This window comes from Protopterus annectens, chromosome 7.part0 (assembly GCF_019279795.1).
Source record: "Protopterus annectens isolate FY-2018-M chromosome 7.part0, PAN1.0, whole genome shotgun sequence".
NCBI lineage: Eukaryota > Metazoa > Chordata > Ceratodontiformes > Protopteridae > Protopterus > Protopterus annectens.
The window spans coordinates 1751036630-1751059417 of record NC_056739.1 but is presented as its reverse complement, the minus strand read 5'-3'; the positions used below and the strand labels follow the sequence as shown (position 1 = coordinate 1751059417).

Genomic DNA, 22788 nt, shown 5'->3' with positions numbered 1-22788 from the left:
GGGGTTAGGAAGGCTTTTATTCTGTACAGTGACCCAAGTTTTTTATTGATGTTTTTGATTGATTGGTTTACATGTAGGTCATATAGGTCATATTTTAGGTTATTATCAATAATGACACCTAGTAGTTTTGTAGAGGGGTTGGGGGAGGTTATTGTGCCATCTTTTGCATTTATGGTGAAAGTAAAATCAGCAGACCTTTGTGTTGGTGAGAATAACAGCATTTTAGTTTATTGGGGATTTAGTAACAATCGATGTTCAGAGAGCCAGTCTTCTATAGTATTAATTTTTTTATTTATTTATTTTATTTAACATTTGTTGACCGGAATGTGAGCCTGTTTTCAGAGAACATGCAACCCATTAAAGGTGGACTGGGTAGCAGACCTCAAGTCTGTAGGAGATGTAGCTGAGCAAATCAGGGTGGAGTCATCAGTGTATTGGATACAGCTGACATTTGGGATGACAGTATATAAATCGTTAATAAAGATGGAAAATAGTAGGGGCCCTAATATGGAGCCTTGTGGTACTCCAAGGATGTTAGGTAATAGGTTAGAGAGCTTGTTCTGCCAGAGAACAGCCTGCTGCCTCCCATTGAGGTAGGATTTAAACCAGTGAAGGACTTTAGAATCTAGACAAAAGTTTGCAGGGTGTGAATCAAAAGTTGGTGATCCACCATGTCAAATGCATTGAAAAGATCCAAGAAGTGGGCTGAGGATATGTGATTATTGTTACGGTTATTGTTTATGGTATTGGTAAAAGCTAGTAGGGCTGAAGTCATGCTGTGGTGTGGAAGGAAGCCGTGTTGGGTATCAGCCATGAGGTGATTCTGGATTAGGTGGTGCATGAGTTGTTTGTGTATACATTTTTCCATAATCTTTGAAAGTGGAGAAAGTATAGCTATTGGTCTGTAATTGGAGAATTCAGTGGAGGAACCTCCTTTATGTAGTGGGATTATGTAGGATGTTTTCCAAATGGTGGGAATTTTAGCCTCTGCTATGGTACGATTAATTAGTATTGATACTGGATAGGCAATGGCATCAGCTGATTTTTGAAGGTACTCGGCGGGGAGTTGGTTAGCGGAGAGGGTGGTGGGTTTTAATTTTTTAATCAAGGTACAGATAAGTGACATGGACACTGGTTGGAAGCTGAACGAGAGTAGGTTTGTAAGGATGGTACAATCAGGGCCAGGGGAGCTAGGAGGTAATTGACTAGTTAGGGCTTGAATTGTCTCAGTAAAGAAATGGTTAAATCTGTCTGACATCCTCAGGGGATTTATCAATGGTAGCAGCGGGAATAGGGGTAGATTTTTTTCCAAGATGAAGTAGATTATTCAGACCTGCCCAGAATTTCTGAGGATTGTTCTGGTTATCTGTCTGTAAATTACAGTAGTAGTGTTTTTTGTCTTGTAAAATAGACTTTTTTAGTTTAATTCCTAGCTTGCCTGTATTTAACATGATTGTGGGGGTCTTTAGTGGAGCGCCATAGAACCCAAAATTTGTTTCTACTGGTAATTTTTAGTCTAGACTCTTTAGAAAGCCATGGTGCAGTTTTTGCTTTTGTTCGCTTTGAGCGGGCTGGTGCATGCAAATCAAGGATTTCAAGAAATTTGTTGTTAAAATATACAACTGACTCGTCTAAGGGGAGGTGTTTTAGCATAGACCAGTTACAGGAGTTAAGTTCCTCTTGGAGTGTGGCAGGGTCAAAGTCTTTTTTTGTTTCTGACTTTTTTGAGTAAGGGTTGTTGTGGATTAATGGCTTTTTGCTCAACTATGTAAGTGAGAAGGTGGTCGCTTAGGTTGTCGGGGTGAGTACCAGCAGTATACAGTTGTGGGTTACTATTTACGAGTATGCCATGACTTCTAAATTTATTATAATAATTAAGGAGGGTCAGGGCAGGGGATCTATCCCTATAATATATTTTAAGAGGTGTGTTCTCTATATATTACAGCATTAGAAACCAACTGAAAGCATTTTACTTTCAGTTGTGTTTTCTAACTACTTTCATTTTTAGTGGCTTTCATCTAATGTGACTATTTTTAGTGATCATCGATTTACTGTTCTAAATCCAGTAAAATACGTTCGATTTCATCTGATGTGTTTAACTTGTAAACTAAAACTGCATTAACTCTCATTGCATTGTAGTTGTGCCTACCACTAAACTCTCTGCTAGGCAAATCTCTGACCTGTTGATTCTGAATGTCAACATCAGAAGTATCTCTAACAAACTTTCTGACCTACACTCATTTATAGCTCACCCCTGACATACTAACCATTACCGAGACATGGCTAAAACCTAGTACCCAAAATGAAGAAATTCTCCAACCAGGATGTAAAATCTTAATACTGGATAGAGTGGGCAAAAAGGGAGGTGGAGTTGCTATCCTCTACAAAAGTACAATCAACATCAAACCTCTACAAACCCCCATACCTAAATTTCAAAATGCCGAAACCTTGGGTTCAACCCTAAGCATAAGTGACACAAAAACTATCATCATTCTCTGCTGTTATATTCCCCCAAGTAATAACTCTCCCATCATTGAAGAAATGTTACAGTGAGCCACAGATAATCTCCCCCTAAGAAACCATCTTACTAGGTGACCTGAACATTGACTAGTCAGCCTGTACCTCTAACAACCCCAATAACCATATTAATCTTTACAGTTTTACCCAGCTTATTCAAGAACCCACTAGAATTGACAAATAAAATCCCACAAACAGTTTATTCTAGATTGGACACTAGTTAAGTGCCCCAAACAAAACTGTCAGACAGGATGCTTTCCTAATGGTCTTAGTGACCATCTCCACACCCCTCCTGTGGAAATGTACCAACATAGCCAAACCCATTGTTTTTAGACAAGTCAGAGACAATCATAAACTAAATATGCAAAAACTAAACAGTATTCTAAAACATAGTAACTGGAAACCACTACAAACCCTAAATCTAGACCAAGCCATTGACTACTAAAACAATATTCTCATCAATATCCTTGATAGACTTGCACCAATTATGAAAATAAGAGCAAAGTCAAACTATGCACCATGGCTAACTAGGGAAACTAGAGCCCTTCTAAAGTCAAGGGATAAGGCTGGGAGAATTTGGAAGAAATACAATACTAGCCTAGCCAAACAAAGTTACCTACAACTTAGAAATCAGGCCTAGAGACAAACTAAACTCGATAGACAAAATTACTTCCTCAGTATCCAAAACAAACATTCAAAAGATCACCAAAAGTTTTGGCATGCCATTAACTCTCTCCTAAAACCAGGCAAAACTACTACTCCCAATCCTAACTCCATGAATGAAAACAAGGACATTGCCTCCCAATTCAATCACCACATCACAGAATCCATCTTAACACTATCCTCCCAACTATCCAAAAACAGCCCTACATATAACCCAACCAAATGCCCTGACAACATCCCATCCTTTACACTGTCACCCACTCCCACCTCAACAATTAAAAACACCTCCTAAAACTGAAACCTGCTACCCCTCTCACTAACAATATACCAGCCAACTTCCTAAAAATAGCTGCTGAATCCTTATCCTATCCTATTTCTATTCTTATCAATCGCTCCATAGAAGAAGCATATGTTCCACAGCTATGGAATGTATCATGCATTATTCCACTACATAAAGGTGGAAACTCTTACGAATACTCAAATTATCGCCCCATTGCCATTCTATCCCCCTTTTCTAAAATACTAAAGAAATGTATACATTTTCAGGTAACACAATTCCTAAACTCACACCATGTCCTCTCCCCTACACAGCATGGCTTCCAACAACACCATAGCACAACCACCGCTCTGCTCTCTTTCACCAATCTGATCAACCAACATAGAAATAATAACTTTGTATCTGCAATATTTCTAGACCTCTCCAAAGCATTTGACATGGTTTCACATTCCTTACTACTAGACTCCCTGACATCCCTATCTTTTGCCCCTTCCGCTATAGCCTGGTTTAAAAGCTATCTGTCAAACAGACAACAATCTGTCCAATGCCAAAGTGTACTGTCCCCCTTACTCCCAACTACCATAGGTGTACCACAAGGCTCCATATTAGGCCTACTTCTTTTCTCCATATTTACCAATAATCTCCATACCACCACACAGCATGCTTCACTTATACAGTACGCTGACAATTCAACTCTTATCTGTTCAGCTTCATCACTTCCCACCCTACAACAACTCACCTAGGAATCCTTTAGCTGTGTGGAAAGTTGGATCACTCAGATCCAACTTATCCTAAACCCTGATAAAACCAAATTACTACTTTTCACCCCCAACAAAAACATTTCCACCCCTCTATCCTTCACTATCTCCTCCAAAAATGGCACTATTATTTCTCCCTCTGACCATACCAAACTCCTAGGTGTTGAAATTGATAAAAATCTACACTTTGATGTCCACATTTCACAAACTATCAAAAAAGTCCATAAAAATGGGAACACTATATAGGCACAGGAAATCCTTCTCGAAGCAAGCACAGATTATTAGCCCAAGCTCACCTCTTGTCTACCCTAATGTATGCTGCTCCATTTCTTACCCAGCTTAGAAAACTTGACCTTGCCAGACTCTAATCATGTTATAATAAAATCGCCAAGTTTGCAAACGACTCCACCTTTAGAACCCACCATTGCCAGGCTTTAAGGGAACTGCAATGGCTGGAACTTCCCCAGCTACTAACCTATCACCAGTTAGTCATTGCCTACAATGTGGTAACACATCCAGAAAAATACCCTGGACTAGGCCAACTTCTCACCCACTGTAATGCAAATCATCCTCTCCGATCCTCCGACAAATCCCTCCTCTGTATCTTTAGGGCTAACAATACTGCAGGAAAAGCACTGTTCTCCCACTCCATAGCTAGAACCTGGAATAATCTCCCTCCTGCTCTGATTTCTGCCCCTACCCCTTCTCACATTAAAAACTCACTTGGAACACACTAAAAGAATAAGTGACTATGCCCATGTATTACATAAGTCCTCAAATTATTCCACTTATATACCTCACTTCCTAATATACCTACTGTAATATATGTTACAGTCTAGGTCTTCTCCTAATGCTGATTGAATTTGTGTACGTATTCTGCTGTATATACTGTACTTTAACATATTGTATGAAAATTGTCTGTCTACTGTATTTTAACATGTTGTGTAAAATTTTACTTCCTGTGGAGCTTTTCTCCCCAGGCCTCCACTGAAAATGGACCTGTGTCCAGTCGGACCATCCCGGTTAACAAATGTAAAATAAAAATAAAATAAAATAAATAAATAAATAATTTATTTACAGCATATTTTCCAAACTGGTCATGTTTGTAATTTTGATTTTAACTTGTTCTTCCTGTGTACTTAAATAACTTGGCATCTTATATGCTGATTGTTGAAGTTAGTCATAATACTGCAAGCTTCACAGATTTAAGAATCATTTTACACAGTTATTTATTTTCTCAAGTCTCCTGACTTTGCACAATTGAACCACCAGAGAACTATAGCAGTGTACATGTGAATACAGCCCTTGGGCCCAAATTTAAAGCTACCCACTGACAAGCTTTCCAGATGATGCCCTTTCTATATTTTATCCTAATGTGCATCAGACAGTCCTGTTAATCGTTAGTGAAACACTAGAATCTGAGGGTACGTGTGTCATGAAGGGGAAGGTGTAGGTATTGTCATTGATGCTTTTTGTGCTCCATCCCATAACTCCATACTGTTCCTTGTTAGTATTGCAAGCTGTTCATAGATAGGTATTAGGCTATCTGCCCAAAGGCATTTATAAGCCTAGCCAGAGTGCATTGGCTTTCGCCACCCCATTGATTAATTAACTGATCCTCTGTCAAGCAGAGCCAAGAAAGTGATTCCAGGGGTGTATTTTCTGTTATCCATCCACTCATCAAGGTTTCTCTTGAAGACTGTTAGTGAGGGGCTCTGCCTGATGTAGTTTGGAATTTTGTTCCAAAGCAAGGGGAGTCTCTGTGACAGGAATCTATCCCTCCAGCATGTTCTATATATTGTTGTGGTGAGGTGTAGCTCACTAGAGCACGTGGCTCGCACTGACTTGGATTTCTTTAGGTGGAGCTTGTCCTTCAGTTCGGAGTAGGACATGGCTTTGTAAGTCAGGCAGAGATCACATCTGAGTAAGCAATATGCCATGGAGTAGAGCCGGAGTTTTTTCATTCGGGCTGCATAAGACATATGCTTGTGGCCAGAAATCCTCTTGGTGAGGTACTGTTGTGGTCTTTCCAGCTGTTGGAAGGGTCTTATGTGGTACATCCCAAATGGGGCATTGTACTGTATGATGGGTCTAATGAGTGACGAGTAGAGGGCACTATAACCTCTTTATTTCTAGATGCGAACCCTTTAGTAATTAGATGGGCCACATAGAAGGATTTCCTAACTACTTTGGCAATATGATTGTCAGAGGAGAGATTACTGTCTACCTGGGTCCCCAGATCTCTTACTACCTCTTCTGTATTAAGGGGGTTGCCACATACGTGGTAATTTGTGGGTGTTTTGTTTTTCCCAAATGGGATGACTATGCATTTTTTGGCATTTAGCTTCAGGCCATGACTTAGACACCAGGTGTCCATCTCAGTAAGGCCCTTTTGGAGGATGGCCGTGTCAGCCGGAGAGTCAATTATGGCTCCCAGTTTGCAGTCATCGGTGAACTTGGTTAGCCATAGTCCTCCTGTGTTTGCCTGTACTTCTGAGAAGTATATGCCGAATAGTAGGGGGTCCCAGTACCAAGCATTGTGGGACACCACTTGTGACTGGTTTAAAGTCGGGCCTGGAGCCTGCTATTATTACCGTGTGAGTTCTGTCTGTAAGCCAGTTGGCAACCCATCTCGTGATGTAGGGGTTTATGTTTATGTTCAGGCTGGTGAGTTTTTCTGTAATACCCGAGTGGGGAATGGTGTTGAAAGCCTTTGCGAGGTCAAGGTAGGCTAGGTGAACCACCTTTCCCTCATCTATGGCCTTGGTGACTGTCTTGAAGAAGTCAACCAGGTTTAGTAGGTATGATCTGCCCTTAACATAGCCAAACTGGGTGGGGTCAAGTGTTTGGAGGTTCCCAATGTCTGCAGACCAGTCTAGTCAGGCTTATGGGGCGATAGTTACCAGGGTCAGTTGTGGCCCTGCCTTTGTGGAGTGAAATAACCACTGCTGCGTGCCATTCTATGGGCACGTAGCCTGTGGAGAGGCTGAGGTTGAACAGTGTGTTTAGGTGGGGGTTAGTTCATTCTGTAGTTCGTGCAAGACACAGCCTGGGACACCATCTGGTCCCATTGACGCTGTGTTTTTGGGTTTTGAAAGGGCTGTTTTCACCTGTGCGTCTGTGATTTTTGGGATACGACACTTTTCCGGTATTGTTGTGGGCCCTTTTGGAGGTGAAAGGGGGGTGAAGTTTGCACTGAATCTATCTGCCAGGATGTTGGCAATATCAGTAGGTTCAGTATATTTTGTGCTATTTTGCACTAGTTCAGTGCATATCTGTGAGTTGCCACTTAGATTCGTAACATAGCTAAAAAAGGCTTTGTGGTTATCTTTTGAATCCTTGGCTATTTTTCTTTCGAAGTTAGCCTTGGATGATTTCATGAGGGACCTTAGTTTCTTACTGATACTGATCAGGGATGTCTTTCCTTGGGATTTGCTTTTTTTCTGAACTAGATTCCTCCTCCTATTGTATAGCCTGTTTATGGCAGGGGTCCACCAAACTGGTTTCCTTCTGTTAGAGGAGTGAGTCTTGGTTTTGCTAGGGATGGCATGATCCATGCATCCTTATAGGTGCTCATAGAGTGCATTTGTAAAGGTTTCTGCATCTTGGGCAGTGTTATCCTTTAGCGTGGGGGCTGTGAAACTTACCACTTCTGCCTTAAGTAAGGTGAAGTTTGCTTTAGAAAAGTTTTTCACTGTGGTTTCCTTGGTTGGGGGGTGGTGGTGGCGTGTAGACATTCAGAGTGATTAGTTTATGGTCTGATCTAACCAGTGATGGGTTGACCTCTGGTGTGGAACACCTGTCGCCCATGTTGGTGATGACCAGGTCCAATATGTTTTCACCTCTGGTAGGGGAGTTTACCAGCTGATCCAGGGCGTTTGAGTTGATGAATTCCAGGAAGCACTGGGCCTGGGAGTTTGTACTCAAGTAGTTTTCCCAGTGAATGGTAGGGTAATTGAAATCACCCGGTATCAAGGTGTTTGGTAGGGCCTTCATGTTTTCCAGTGTCTCCAGAAAGGTTGTCTCCCCAGTTTTCATCAAGGACTGCAGGCAGCACAGATCCTCTTCTTCCCCCTTTAATAAGAAGGCTGTTCATAGGCCCCGCAGTGTGCCATGATGGACCCTTCAGCTTGTTTTGCTCACTCTGAACTTTGGCTGCCAGAAACACAGATAGACAGATTGCCTGTGTGCCACTGAACTTGAGATTAAAAAATGAAGTGTGTACTGCATCATGCAAAGGCAAGCCAATGTTTTATATTACTTTATTTTAATTTAGGAATGTGGTAAAACATTTAATTGGATGCACAACCTCCTTGGACACATACATCTTTATGTAGGCAAGGAACAGTTTGCCTGTGTGCCATTTGGCCTGAGGTTAAAAAATTGTAATGAAGTGTATAATGCAGCATGTAAAGATAAGCCTTTGTTTTAAAATGTTTTGCTTTGTTTTAATTTAGGAATGCGGCAAAGCATTTAATCGGATGTACAACCTACTTGGACACATGCATCTACATGCAGGCAATAAACCATTTAAGTGCCCATACTGTTCCAGCAAATTCAACCTGAAGGGCAACTTGAGCCGTCACATGAAGGTCAAACATGGAGTCATGGAAGTTGCTCTGGATGGGCCAGGTTTGTCTACTTTTCCCTTACCGTTTCCCCATGTGTACTCTTGTTTTGCATTCCATTTGCCAGTAGTAGCCCCTCAGAAATGAAAGATGTGTTTATCTTTTATGGGTATTGGTGATATCCAGTTCTAAAGCTACCAGCAGAATTTGGAGGCTAGGCAAGCTGTGGAAAAGTCACACAGTGAGACAGTAGTATTAATGATGACATGCAGACTTAGGTTCCCAGTTCATTACTTCAGGAATTGGTGTGCATTTCTTTCAGAAAAAGCTGAAATGGACAGTTACCTTCATAATTTCAAACTTTTGGGATAAAAAAATCATAGCAGTGACTTTTAAAAATTATATGGTCAAGCACTTTTATTCTTCATAAGAGAGTCTTTTGGGACTAGGCTTCCTATATTCCATTCCATATAACTAAGGAGGTGCCTCTAAAGTATCTGCCCTAATCATTTAATGGATTTAGGGTAGTTGCTGGTGAATTTTAATTTAAGTACTCATTTAATTTTTTTTTTATATATCCTTTATTGACCGGTTTAGTTCCACTATGCTAGTGGCCTCTTTTCAGGGGAGATTTGAGGTGGTATTTGTACTACTAAGAAAAATATAGCCAGGACATCGGAGAACTTCCCCTACTCTTTTCAGTAAGTGCCAAGGGATCTTTTATATCCAGCTGAGCTACCACCAGTTTAAGCAAATAGAACTTGGTTTAGTATTCCATCCAAAGGTCATCAAGATTATTGGCTTAATATTCCATCCGAAGGACATCACACTCAGGAGTGTGGCATCCCCTAATGTAGTATCAGCAAGCCAATCACCTGGAGTGGGAATAGAACCCACAGCTTTCTGGTCTTCTAGCATCAAAGTTGTGTTTGTTACCTGTTGCTCCATTGACACTGACTAAATTGCTTGGTTGTGTGTGTGTCATGAACACCAAGAAGGCTAAAAAGATGAGACATTAGTATATATCCTAAAATTTAATAAATGTTTGGTTTTATTTTTTATCTTCATATGCATATCTCTCAGCTGTCCAGGATTTGGCAGAATGTCCTTGGTTTTGCCTCATATTTTTACCCTGTCCTATATTTATCCTTGTCTACTCACTGTGATTTTTGAAGAGAGTTAGGAACTAATAGATCGAGATATTTAGTGTAGATTCTGTGTGCACAAATGTGAGAGGAACAGATTGTTCTAATAATGAATATGAGCACTTGCTACTGAATATTACGTATTGTTTAGTTTTAAATATCTGCTACTGTGAAATAATTCTAATTTTGGAAGGTAATGTATTCTATATGTGATGGCAGCAATGCTGAACATGGTCTAGAAGTGATCAGGTTGAATAACTTTGCCAAAGTGGTTAGAAAGACCTTCTATATAGCCCACCTTATCATGAAAGGGTTCACATCTAGATCAAGAGAGGTCATTGTGCCCCTCTACTCATCCCTCATCAGGCCCATAATTGAATACAATGCCCCATTTGGGATGTACCTTACCCGACACCTGCAGCAACTGGAAAGACTCCAAAAGTACCTCACCAAGAGGATCAAGGGACTCAAACAGATGCCCTACGCAGTTAGGCTAAAGAAACTCCAGCTCTACTCAGTTGCTTACTGCCTACTCAGAGGCGATATGTGTCTGACATATAAAGCCATGTCCAAACCAGAATTAATGGACATGCTCCACCTCAGGAAATCCAAATCCCTTAGAGCTACATGCTCCAGAGACCTAAACCTCAGCACAGAAATAAATAGGACATGCTGGAGGGACAGATTCATGTCCCAGAGGCTCCCCTCACTCTGGAACAAAATCCCAATCCATGTTAAGCAGAGCCCCTCAATGACTCTCTTCAAGAGAAATCTTGACGAGTGGATGGGAGATCGTAGGTTTACCCCTGGGATCTCTTCTGTGTCCCTACTAGACAGAGGCACAGTAAACTAACCTTAAAAGGGCTATCTTCTGTGACCTACTATACAGAGGCACAATCAACTAATCTAAAAGGGTGGTGAAAGCCAAACACACTCTGGCTAGGCTTATAGATGCCCTAGGGCAGATAGCGTTGTATCAACCTATGAACTTACTTATCCATGATTTACTAGAAAACTCGAATAACTGCAAACTTAGGAGCCTTGTCCTTAACTTGGCTTCCCTACTCCTATTCAGTGTGAAATTGCTCGAGCATCAGTAGCCCATAGAAAAAAGTACGAACGGTGCAACACTGAACACATTTTCCCATAGGAAATCTTTGCTGGTGCAATTCTTAATTGTGCACCAGAGTGATTTGCTCTTTTAGGGATGTTTTTCCCTTTTTTGAGTTGGTGAGGTACATGGAGTTGGTATATATAAGTCTGGGTGTGTGTGAGAGGCTTGCTCCGTACATTGAGGTGCACTTGCTCCCTTGCTAAAAGAAAAAAGGGAGTTTTTCATCAGTTTGGTTTTCAGACATTTTTTCTTCATTCTTTTGAAACATAGACTTTAAGAAAATCTGCATTTCATAGCCGAACCCCTCAACTCTGCTGACACTGCCTACTTTCATACAACATTTAACATCACAATGTCAAAAATGCAGTATTCTGGCATCTGGCAAAAAAGGCTTTATACACATTTAATGGGCAACAACTGAAAACTGACAAATTAATACAAGACCTTGGAGTCTTTGTAGATGATGACTTTTCATTTGATAACCATATATTGCCTAACATTCAAAACGCATATGAAGCTGCCCACCTGATAGTGAGAACTGCCAGGCAGATTATCTGTTTTATACAACACTTATTAGACAGATTATCCAATACTGTATTCTGTTCAATAGCGTACACACATGCATTCTGGTACAGTTGGACAAGATACAGATATTCCTGACAAGGAAAACTGAAGGGCTTCAAGCTTTGTCTTGCAACCAAAGACTAGAGCAACTCACTGTTTTCCCTGTGTCTTGTTGCCTTCTTAAAGGAAGCCCTTTACCTGATGTATTAAACACTAAAGGACCCCTCACTATTTGGAACCATTTGCTTAGAGCCAACCCCCCCCCCCCCACACACACACACACTGACATGAACATGAAGGCACTGCACCTTCAGTGTCTCAGACTCCAAAGCCTATGGAATAAATTCCACTCAGTCACTCATCAGTTCACACTTCAGGAAGGAATTGAACCTGCAAGTGCAAGCATGGAATCTGGGACATCAGGGTCCTTGGTGGCCAGGAAGCCTTGAGCTTTTTCATGAGAACTATAAATCTGTAAAAACAGGCATTAAAACTGATGCTTGGCAAAAATCTTTCTTGGAATTTAAATGGGTTCTGTGAAGTCAAGAAGAGTGCAAAATTATTATTTTCTGGAAGATAAGATTAATGTCTGCTTGCTGGAAGCGATGCATATTGTGTCTGAAGAGGTGAAATGACTCAGAACTACATTGCATTGTGCTTATTGTCATTAATCTTATAGTTGTAGTGTTGGGATCAAAGTTCTTAACAGGCTCATTTCTGTAGCTGAGTAAGGAAGTCTTCCATGTCTGATCTAGAGCTCATCTTCCTCTGGCAAGCGTTACATTATGTGTGGTTCAGTATATCAAGGGGACTCTTGTGAGTTAAAAAGGTTTGACTCTGTTTTCTTGGAAGACTTGCCTCCATGATTTTAAACTTTTATTGAATGAGTTTGATTTGGGGATGACTAGGTCAAGACTTTCAGCTATAAGCTAGTGGCCATGTAGTGTTTCTAAGTAGAAAAGAAAGTTTGAAGCCTTAAACTTCATCTGATTTGATGTGCATTACTTATGAAAGCAGATATTTCCTAAGAATCTAGTCTCTGTTTTTTTTTTGCCTCCTCTCACAGTCATTTTAAACCTTAGACTGGGATATTTCCTTCATTCGAGTTCTTTTCTGCAGATGATTACCAGAGTAGACATAAACCCCAGACTTATTTCTTATCTTTGTCCCATCAGTTTAGAGATTTTTTAGCCACTGTTACTAGAGCCCTCCTGTTAGAGGTTATGTCATATTTGCAATTGGCCATTAAGACAGCATCTGAAGCTGTTAGCGGTCTGGTTCATGTGTTAGGTAGCTAGCATGTGGTTGCTTCTGACCTAGGTGTTGCTCTGAAGAGGTGTTTACATGAAGAATATCAGTAGATGGCAGAAAGGAGGACACAGATGTATGGGCAGATGGAGTCAATTTGATATTTCCCCCATATGACAGTATTAACGGGGATTCTTTTGCCCTACAGGCTTGTCAGGTAAGTACTGTCATCTGTTTTCTCACAGAAGAAACTACAGATTTGAGTCGTAAATGTTGTTTTGATGGGCATAGAGGAAATTCCTTGGAAAACACTGGCAAGACTTGTAAATCACCATTTTGAGTACAGGCTGCCTCATTTTCCTTCTCCAGTATTCCATTAGAGGGGAATTATTAGCTGAAGGTTTTGCAAACTGCTTTGAGAGTGTGTGCAGTGGCTGTTCATCGTGTTACACTGCTGCAGTCATTACACTTGGGTTATCCTGCCGTCAGGTGGTTCCCCAGTCGGCCTGAGTTCCAAAGTCTAGGTCCGGCGTCGGTTGCTGTCGCCGCCTCCCTGACGTCAGTGCGACAGGGGTATATAAGATGCAGCCGACGCCATTTTCTTCAGTCTTTCTTACCGCGCGGTGCCCAAAGCAAAAGCAGTTCACAAGTGCCGGTTGGCCGACTCCTGAGATTTTCATTCCGAATCCAGAACCGAAGTCTTCTACAAAGCTAAGTACCCCGTTGGGGAAACTTTTTCTTGCCTCAGACCGATGTCAGTAAAAGTTAATAACTGTATTCCTTGTGGGAAGCAAATACCTCAGAAGGATTTCCATTTTTATTGTATCCCATGCCTAGGCCCAGACCACGACGTCACTGGTTGTCGGTTTTGTGCTAGGTTTAACAAGCGCACTATTAAACGTCGGTTTGGTTTTGCCCAACATTATTTTGGCCGAAAATTCAATTACACCATGCTGTCGGAACTACAGACCGGAATACATAAAAAGCGCAAAGACAAGGACAGGCATCCGAGGCCCAAAACTGACAACGAAGCCTCTTCTAGGTCAGTCGCCGGTTCTCCGGTTTTCAGCGAGGCGCCTTCGCAGCCCCTGACAACCGCTTCTTTAGAACCGCAGGCTGCCTCTGACTCAACGTGGAGATGGCTGGGCCTTCGGACGCTCAAGAATTTCAGCCTACCGAGACTTAACCCTTCAGAGGGATCCGGAGTAGCTGAACAACCCGCAGCTTCAGAGGGTGTTTTCAGACCTACTCAGTTAACCATTAAATCTTCTGCTAAGTCTAAACCTCCTTTAAAAACAAAGAAACAAATTCAACATTCACCAGGACAGGCCTCCATGCCTAAGAAACAAATGCTCAAAATGGCCGAAGACCTAATCACTCTGATCAGGGGGTCCCATCCCCCTCCTGATAAAAGGCCTAGACAGGATGCAGACTATGACTCATCCGACCAGGTATCCATCTCTTCAGATTCTTCCTCAGACCTAGGATACACTTTACCCCCTTATGAGGATTCTGATGCTGAGGAATCAATTCCATCAGCTTCTCCGCCTGAGGACTACTCCTTTGGGGAAACCTTACATACCATGAGGGAGCTTTTCCATTGGGAGGGCCAGGATTACTCAGAATCCAAGAAAAGGCTCAGAGACTTATAGGTTCATAGGTTCATACTAGGCTATCTGCCCTGGGGCATTTATAAGCCTAGCCCGATTGTGTTTGGCTTACGCCACCCCTTGATTTGAGTATACTGTGCCCTTTTTAAAGTTTAGTTTACTGTGCCTCTGTCTAATAGTGACACGGAAGTAATCCCCAGGACAAACCTATGATCTCCCATCCACTCATCAAGATTCTTCTTGAAGAGAGTCAGTGAGGTGCTCTGCCTAACATGAATTGGAATTCTATTCCAGAGCGAAGGGAGCCTCTGGGTTATGAATCTGTCCCTCCAGGATGTTCTATTTATTTCTGTGCTGAGGTTCAAGTCCCTCAATCGCGTGGCTCTAAGGAATTTAGATTTACTGAGGTGGAGCATGTCCATTAATTCTGGGTTGGACATAGCTTTATATGTCAGGCATAGATCGCCTCAAAGTAGGCGGTATGCAACTGAGTAGAGCTGGAGTTTTTTTAACCGAGCAGCATATGGCATCTGTTTGAGTCCCTTGATCCTCCTGGTGAGGTACTTTTGGGGTCTTTCTAATTGCTGCAGGTGTCGAGTAAGGTACATCCCAAAGGGGGCATTGTATTCTATGATGGGCCTGATGAGGGATGAATAAAGGGGCACGATTACCTGTCTTGATCTAGATGTGAATCCTTTCATGATGAGGTGGGCTATGTAGAAGGTCTTTCTAACCACTTTGGCAATGTGGTGGTCAAAGGAGAGATTGCTATCAACTTGAGTCCTCAGATCCCTAATTACTTTCTCTGTACTTAATGGGTTACCACCTATGTGGTAATTTGTGGACACATTGTTTTTGCCAAAGGGTATGACTATACACTTTTTGGCATTTAGCTTTAGACCATGGCTCTGGCACCAGTTATCCGTCTCTGCAAGACCTTTTTGAAGGATGTTTGTGTCAGCTGGAGAGTCGATTATGGCACCCAGTTTGCAGTCATCTGCGAACTTGGTAAGCCATAGTCCTTCCACGTTGGCCTGTACCTCAGAAAAGTAAATACCGAACAAGAGAGGTCCCAGGACAGAACCTTGTGGGACGCCACTTGTGACCGGTTTCGAGTCTGACATGGCTCCAGCAACTCTGACTCTGTGGGTTCTGTCTTTGAGCCAGTTTGCGACCCATCTTGTGACATAGGGGTTTATATTTAGGCTGGATAGCTTATCTATGATGCCCGAGTGGGGTATTGTCAAATGCCTTTGCGAGGTCCAGATAGGCTGTGTGGACTATCTTCCCTTCATCTATGGCCTTTGGTGACTGTTTCGAAGAAGTTGACCAGTTTCAAAAGGCAGGATCTGCCCTTGACGGAGCCAAATTGGGTAGGATCCTAGTGTCTGTAGGTCCCCAATGTCTTTGTTTATGAGTTCCATGATGATCCTCTCCATAGCCTTGCAGACTAGGCTAGTCAGGCTTATGGGGCGATAGTTTCCAGGGTCCGCAGAGGCGCCACCTTTGTGGAGTGGGACCACTGTTGCTGTACGCCATTCTTTGGGCACATATCCTGTAGTGAGGCTGAGATTGTACAGCAGTTTTACTTGAGGAATTAGTTCTTCTTGGAGTTCATGTAGGACGCAACCCAGGACACCATCTGGTCCCATGGAAGCAGTGTTTTTTGCTTTGGAGAGGGCGGCCTTCACCTGAGCATCAGAGATGTTTGGGAGGCTGCACTCTGCCGGGATAGATACTTGCTCTTTTGGGGGGGGGGGGGGGGGAGTTTGCACTGAACCTGTCTGCCAGGATATTGGCGATGTCTGTGGGTTCAGTGTATTTTTTGTCGCTTAGAATCAACTCAGAACAAGTCTGGGAGTTGCATCCCAGGTTCCTAACATAACTGAAAAAAGCCTTATGATTGTCTTTAGTGTCCTGTGCAATTTTTCTCTCGAAGCTGGCCTTGGAGGATTTTATGAGGGATCGTAATTTTTTGCTAGTACTGATCAGAGATGCCTTCCCTTTTAGGGATTTTGCTCTATCATGTAGTAGCTTCCTCCTTCTGTTGTACAGTTTATTTATGGCTGGGGTCCACCAGACTGGACGCCTGCCTTTGGATGACTGGGTCTTGATTTTGTTTGGGATAGCGTGATCCATGCATTCCTGGAGATGTCCATAGAATGCGTTTATTTGGGCTGTAGTTTCCACTGGCCCTGGGGCCTTGAAGGATTCCACTTCAGTTTTGAGAAGTGTGAAGTTCGCTTTTGAGAAGTTTTTCACTGTGGTTTTCTGGGCTGGGGGTGGGGTCGGGATATGGATATCCAGTGAAATTAATTTATAGTCTGATCTTACCAATGAGGGATATACTTCTGGTATGGAGCATAGAGTCCCCATGTTGGTAATGATCAGGTCTAGTATGTTTTCCACTTTTGTGGGAGTGGTGACTAGTTGTTCCATAGCATTTGAGTTTATAAATTCCAGGAACCTTTGGGCTAAGGTGCTGGGGCTTGAGTAATGCTCCCAATCTATGTTTGGGTAGTTGAAGTCACCCAATATAATGGTGTTCGGAGAGATCTTCATGTTCTCCAATGTTTTCAGGAAAGCGGAGTGGGATTCCTGACTTTGAGAGGGTGGTCTGTAGGATGCTATAAACTGAAAAGCAGTCTTGCCCACTGTCAGTTGCACATGGATGGTCTCCGATACTTCGTGCAATGCCACTAACCTGGAGGTGTGGATATCCTTGATAAATATGGAAACTCACCCTCCTTTTGTGGTTCGGTCTGGGTTTTGGGGCTGAAAAGCATGATATGAGGTATAATCTGGTAGTGCTGGAGTGCTCTCTGGAGCCTTGAACCAGGTTTCTGTCACTGCACAGATATCGATGTTCTCCATACTGAGGAGAGCTTCGAGTGCATGCATCTTGAGGTTAAGACTTCTGACGTTTAGCAGCATTACCCTTAGTTTCTTGTTCCTTGTGCTGTCTATGGAGGTGGGTTTGACTTTTGAGCCTTGCCTAAAAAAGGCACTATGGGGGTGGCAAGAGCCTTTGCCAATATCCAAAAGTCTAGGGGTGACAGGTGCAAGCCGTCCCTAGCGAAGCAACGTGGCTTGTCGAGCATGTCATCCCAGGCTGACAGACACTGGATCCCCTTTGAATGACACCAAAATTTTAGCCAATGTGTTGTACGTGTTGGTGGCACAGCACAAAGCATCAGAGACTATCCATGTGCAACTAACAGTGGGTAAAACTGCCTTCCAGTTTATAGCCTGCTACAGACCACCCTCCCAAACCCAGGAACCCCACTTGGCCTTCCTGAGAACACTGGAAAATATGAAGGTCTCTCCAAACACCATTATATTGGGCGACTTCAACTACCCTAACATAGACTGGGAGCATTACTCTAGCTCCAACACCCTAGCCCGAAGATTCCTAGAATTTATAAACTCAAATGCTATGGAACAACTTGTTGCCACTCCCACAAGAGGGGAAAACATACTGGACCTGAGCATCATCAACATGGGGGCTCTATGCTCCAGACCAGAAGTGTATCCCTCACTGGTAAGATCAGACCATAAACTAATCTCACTAGATATTCACATCCCGACCCCAGCCCCTGCCCAGAAAACCACAGTGAAAAACTTCTCTAAAGCAAATTTCACACTCCTCAAAACCGAGGTGGAATCCTTCAAAGCCCCCGGGCCTGTGGAAAATATGGCCCAGACCGCAGAATCCTTTATAAATGCATTCTATGAACACCTTCAGGAATGCATGGATCATGCAATCCCAAATAAAACCAAGACCCAATCCTCCAAAGGCAGACGTCCTGTCTGGTGGACCCCAGCCATAAACAAACTATACAATAGAAGGAGGAAGCTACTACATGATACAGCAAAATCCCAAAAAGGGAAGGCATCTCTGATCAGTATTAGCAAAAAACTACGGGCACTCATAAAATCGTCTAAGGCCAGCTTCGAGAGAAAAATTGCACAGGACACTAAGGATAATCACAAGGCTTTCTTTAGTTATGTTAGGAACCTGGGTGGGAATTCCCAGATATGCTCAGAATTAGTCCAAAATGACATAAAATTCACCAAACCCACAGACATTGCCAACATCCTAGCTGACAGGTTCAGCGCAAACTTCTCCCCCCCTTCTCCACCAAAAGGGCAAATATCTATCCCAGCAGAGTGCTGCCCCCCTGACATCTCAGATGCTCAGGTAAGAGCCGCCCTCTCCAAAGCAAAAAACACAGCATCAATGGGACCAGACGGTGTCCCGGGCTGTGTCCTACATGAACTCCAAGAAGAACTAAACCCAAACATAAAACTACTGTTCAATCTCATTCTTACTACAGGATATGTACCCAAAGATTGGTGTACAGCAACAGTGGTCCCTCTCCACAAAGGTGGTGCCTCGACGGATCCTGGAAACTATCGCCCCATAAGCCTGACTAGCTTGGTCTGCAAAGCTTTGGAAAGGATCATCATGGACCTCATAAATAAAGATATTGGGGACCTACAGACACTGGATCGTACCCAGTTCAGCTTTGTTAAGGGCAGATCCTGCCTCTTAAACCTGGTTGATTTCTTTGAAACAGTCACCAAGGCCATTGACGAGGGGAAGGTGGTCCACACAGCCTACCTGGACCTTGCAAAAGCCTTCGATACAATACCCCACTCGGGCATTATAGATAAGCTCACCAGCTTAAATATAAACCCCTATGTCACTAGATGGGTTGCAAACTGGCTCAAGGACAGAAGCCACATGGTTAGAATTGCTGGAGCCATGTCAGACTCCAAACCAGTTACAAGTGGCATCCCACAAGGCTCAGTCCTGGGACCTCTCTTGTTCAGTATATATTTCTCGGAGGTACAGGCTAACACGGAAGGACTGTGGCTGACCAAGTTCGCAGATGACTGCAAACTGGCGCCATAATCGACTCTCCAGCCGACTCAAGCATCCTACAAAAGGGCCTCATAGAAACAGACAACTGGTGCCAGACCCATGGCCTCAAGCTAAACGCCAAAAAGTGTTTAGTCATCCCTTTTGGCAAAAACAAAGTGCCCACAAATTACCACATAGGTGGTAATTCATTAAGTACGGAAGAAGTAATTAGGGACCTGGGGACACAAGTTGATAGCAATCTCTCATTTGACAACCACGTGGCCAAAGTGGTTAGAAAAACATTTTATATAGCCCACCTAATCATGAAGGGATTCACATCTAGATCAGGGGAGGTCATCGTGCCTCTTTACTCATCCCTCATCAGGCCCATAATTGAGTACAATGCCCATTTTTGGATGTACCTTACCAGACACCTGCAGCAACTGGAAAGACCCCAAAAGTACCTCACCAAGAGGATCAAAGGGCTCAAACAGATGCCATATGCTGCCCGGTTAAAGAAATTCCACCTCTACTCAGTGGCATACCACCTGCTCAGAGGCGATCTGTGCCTGACGTATAAAGCCATGTCCAACCCGGAATTAATGGACATGCTGCACCTCAGAAAATCCAAATCCCATCGAGCTACGCGCTCGAGAGACTTGAACCTCAGCACTGAAATAAATAGAACATGCTGGAGGGACAGATTCATAACCCAGAGGCTCCCTTCACTCTGGAATAAAATCCCAGTCCAGGTTAGGCAGAGTCCCTCATGAGGAATCATGATGAGTGGATGAGAGATAGTAGGTTTACCCCAGGTATCACTTCTGTGTCACTGTTAGACAGAGGCACAGTATACTAACCTCGAAAAAGGGCATAGCAAAATAAATTTAAAATAGGTGGCGAAAGCCAAACACACTCTGGCTAGGCTTATAAATGCCCTAGGGCAGATAGCCTAGTATGAACCTATGAAATCAATGGGTAGAGGCTCAAAAATAAATTACAGCACTCATGGACATGAGAGCTATTCAAAAGGTAACACCACAAGAGCAAGGACAAGGATTTTACTCAAGACTCTTTCTGGTTCCCAGAAAGGACAAAGCCTGGAGGCCCATTCTGGATCTTTCTTCTCTAAACACTTTGTTGACACTACAGCAGCTTCTTCCCATGCTGGGCAAGAAAGCTTGGCTCGTAACTTTGGACTTCAAGGAGGCATACCTGCATGTCCCTATCAGACAAAACTGCAGAAGATACCTCAGATTCATAGCTGGTTCAATGTACTACCAATTCTCTGCACTGCCCTTTGGCTTATCTACTGCGCCCAGGGTCTTCACCAAGTGCCTGGCACCAGTAATTGCATTTTGCAGACAGAAAGGAATTCAAATTTATCAGTACCTGGACAACTGTCTGATTCAAGCAGAGAGCAAGGACATTCTTCTAAAGCATCTGGCGTTTATAAAAAAGTTATTAAGTTGCCTAGGGTACACAGGCAACTTAATAACAAGGAAAGGCACTTTTAAATGTGGACGGTGCCAGCAATGCCCACATATTATGAATAAGGGAGCGGTATACATCGAAAGTAGGAACATGAAAATAAGAAGTAAAGATTACTACAATTGTGATACACAAGGAGTTGTATACCTAGTAATTTGCCAGAAATGCTACGCATTTTATATTGGCAAAACTGAAAGGTCCCTGAAAAGCGAATTCTGAGCATATGTACGACATTAGTAGAGTAAAAGAGACAAATGCACTGTATAAGCACTTGAAGGATTGTAAGGAAGCTAAATATTTATGGTTTGTATTGGAACAAGTCAAACGTGATATAAGAGGTGGTCCATGGGAAGATATTTTAGAGAACAAGGAACTATAGTGGCAGGTTAGAATGGATGCAAGTAGGAAGCCTGGCCTTAATGAAATGGTTTCCATAAGACCATTATTAAAAATAAGAGCTAATAAAATTTGAGAACAAGAAAGGAAGTCTTGGGCATCATTGTCCTGAAAAATAGGGATTCACACAATATAAGTATTTTAACAATAATACATACAATTTTTTAACATTTATGTGTTTTTGTATTTGTTATTTAATATCATTGATTATTCTATTTATAAAATCAATATTTATTAATATATATACATAATATATAATTTTCATGTGCCTCAATTATTTATTTATTTATTTATATATATTATGTTTTAAAAGTTATTTAAGAATCAATAGGGAGATTTATTGGGGTGTATTTGCAGGTTTTGCACACTAGAGGGAGTCATACCAATACTAATTGTGAAAGAGCTTTTTTAGAATGGGGTTTTAATACACAACAGAACCAATTTCATTCTATAATTCTATGAATAAATTATCTTATCTTTATTTCCTATGTTATACAGATTAGGACTGAGGTTTATGCATTAGTAAATGGTTGATTTGTACATATTTTTTTAAGTAAAAAGAAAAATAGGAGAGTGTTAGAAACATCAGTATAAGTATTCATGTCATGCTCATGAATATGTAACAGTGTCTTTGAATATTAATAGATAATAGACCATAGGGATTGGTGTATTTGAATTTCATCGTTAATGGTTTTATTGGATAATTAATCAATGAATTTAGTATTTAAACTATTATGAATTTTTATGTAATTGTCTGATGAAGTCCTGGTGGAGAGGGACGAAAATGCGTATTGTTGCTGTCAATGTGAAGTGCGTTAATAGATTTTTGGATTGTAATAAACTGAATTTTCATTCAAGAATAAGTTGTTTGCGACTTTTGTAGCTTCTATTGGAGGATTATTAGTTGTGTTCAGAGCTACAACCAGCTTTTGTGAATTCTAGTGACTTTGTTGGTGGTTCTTGTCGCGGATGGACTTTGTATTTTAAACAGAGTTATGGATTCGGAAAGGCAAGAGGAAGTGGGTCAGACGCGTAAGCTGATTGGACAGCTAACAGAACTAATCGATTTGCTCACTCCTCTCTCCAGCAGTTTACTTCCTGCCAAGACGAAAGCAAACGGTAATGGAGATCCAACGGATGCGTTACTCGGGCCAGCTGCCAAACGAAAGAGGGAGCTTATTGGCGGTGACGATCCAGCCGGCGACCCTGATGAGAACAAAGGCACTAGTTTTGACCCATTGAGAACGCCAAGGATTTTGGATGTAGGGGCAGGAAATATGGAAGCGACCGAAAGAATATATAATCAACAAGGGGCTAGACCGAAATCATCTCTAGCGCCCAAAGGTACTATTGTTTTTGACTGTTTAACCACAACTGAGTGGTTACAGAAAGAATATCTGTTCAAAAGTAACAAGCCTAAAGTTTCTAATAATTGTATCGATGGTGACACTTATATGGTTAAATTAAACAAATTACATAAATTAATGACACAATATAGGACATTAAGTATTGAAAATGCATACCTCAATGAATGTTTAATCAAGGAAATAGTCCCTAAGGGGCTTAGGGT

At 42.1% G+C, this 22788-nt stretch overlaps 1 protein-coding gene across 7 annotated transcripts in view; it reads left to right on the top strand.

Moving 5' to 3' along the window:
* The window catches only part of ZNF710 (zinc finger protein 710), a 914149-nt gene that overhangs the window by 807403 nt on the left and 83958 nt on the right, over window positions 1–22788 (top strand). For all 7 annotated transcript variants that reach the window (XM_044078292.1, XM_044078291.1, XM_044078290.1 and 4 more), the window contains one exon: window positions 8673–8847. In XM_044078292.1, coding sequence (XP_043934227.1) covers window positions 8673–8847 — 175 coding nt within the window. The remainder of the gene's footprint in view (window positions 1–8672; window positions 8848–22788) is intronic.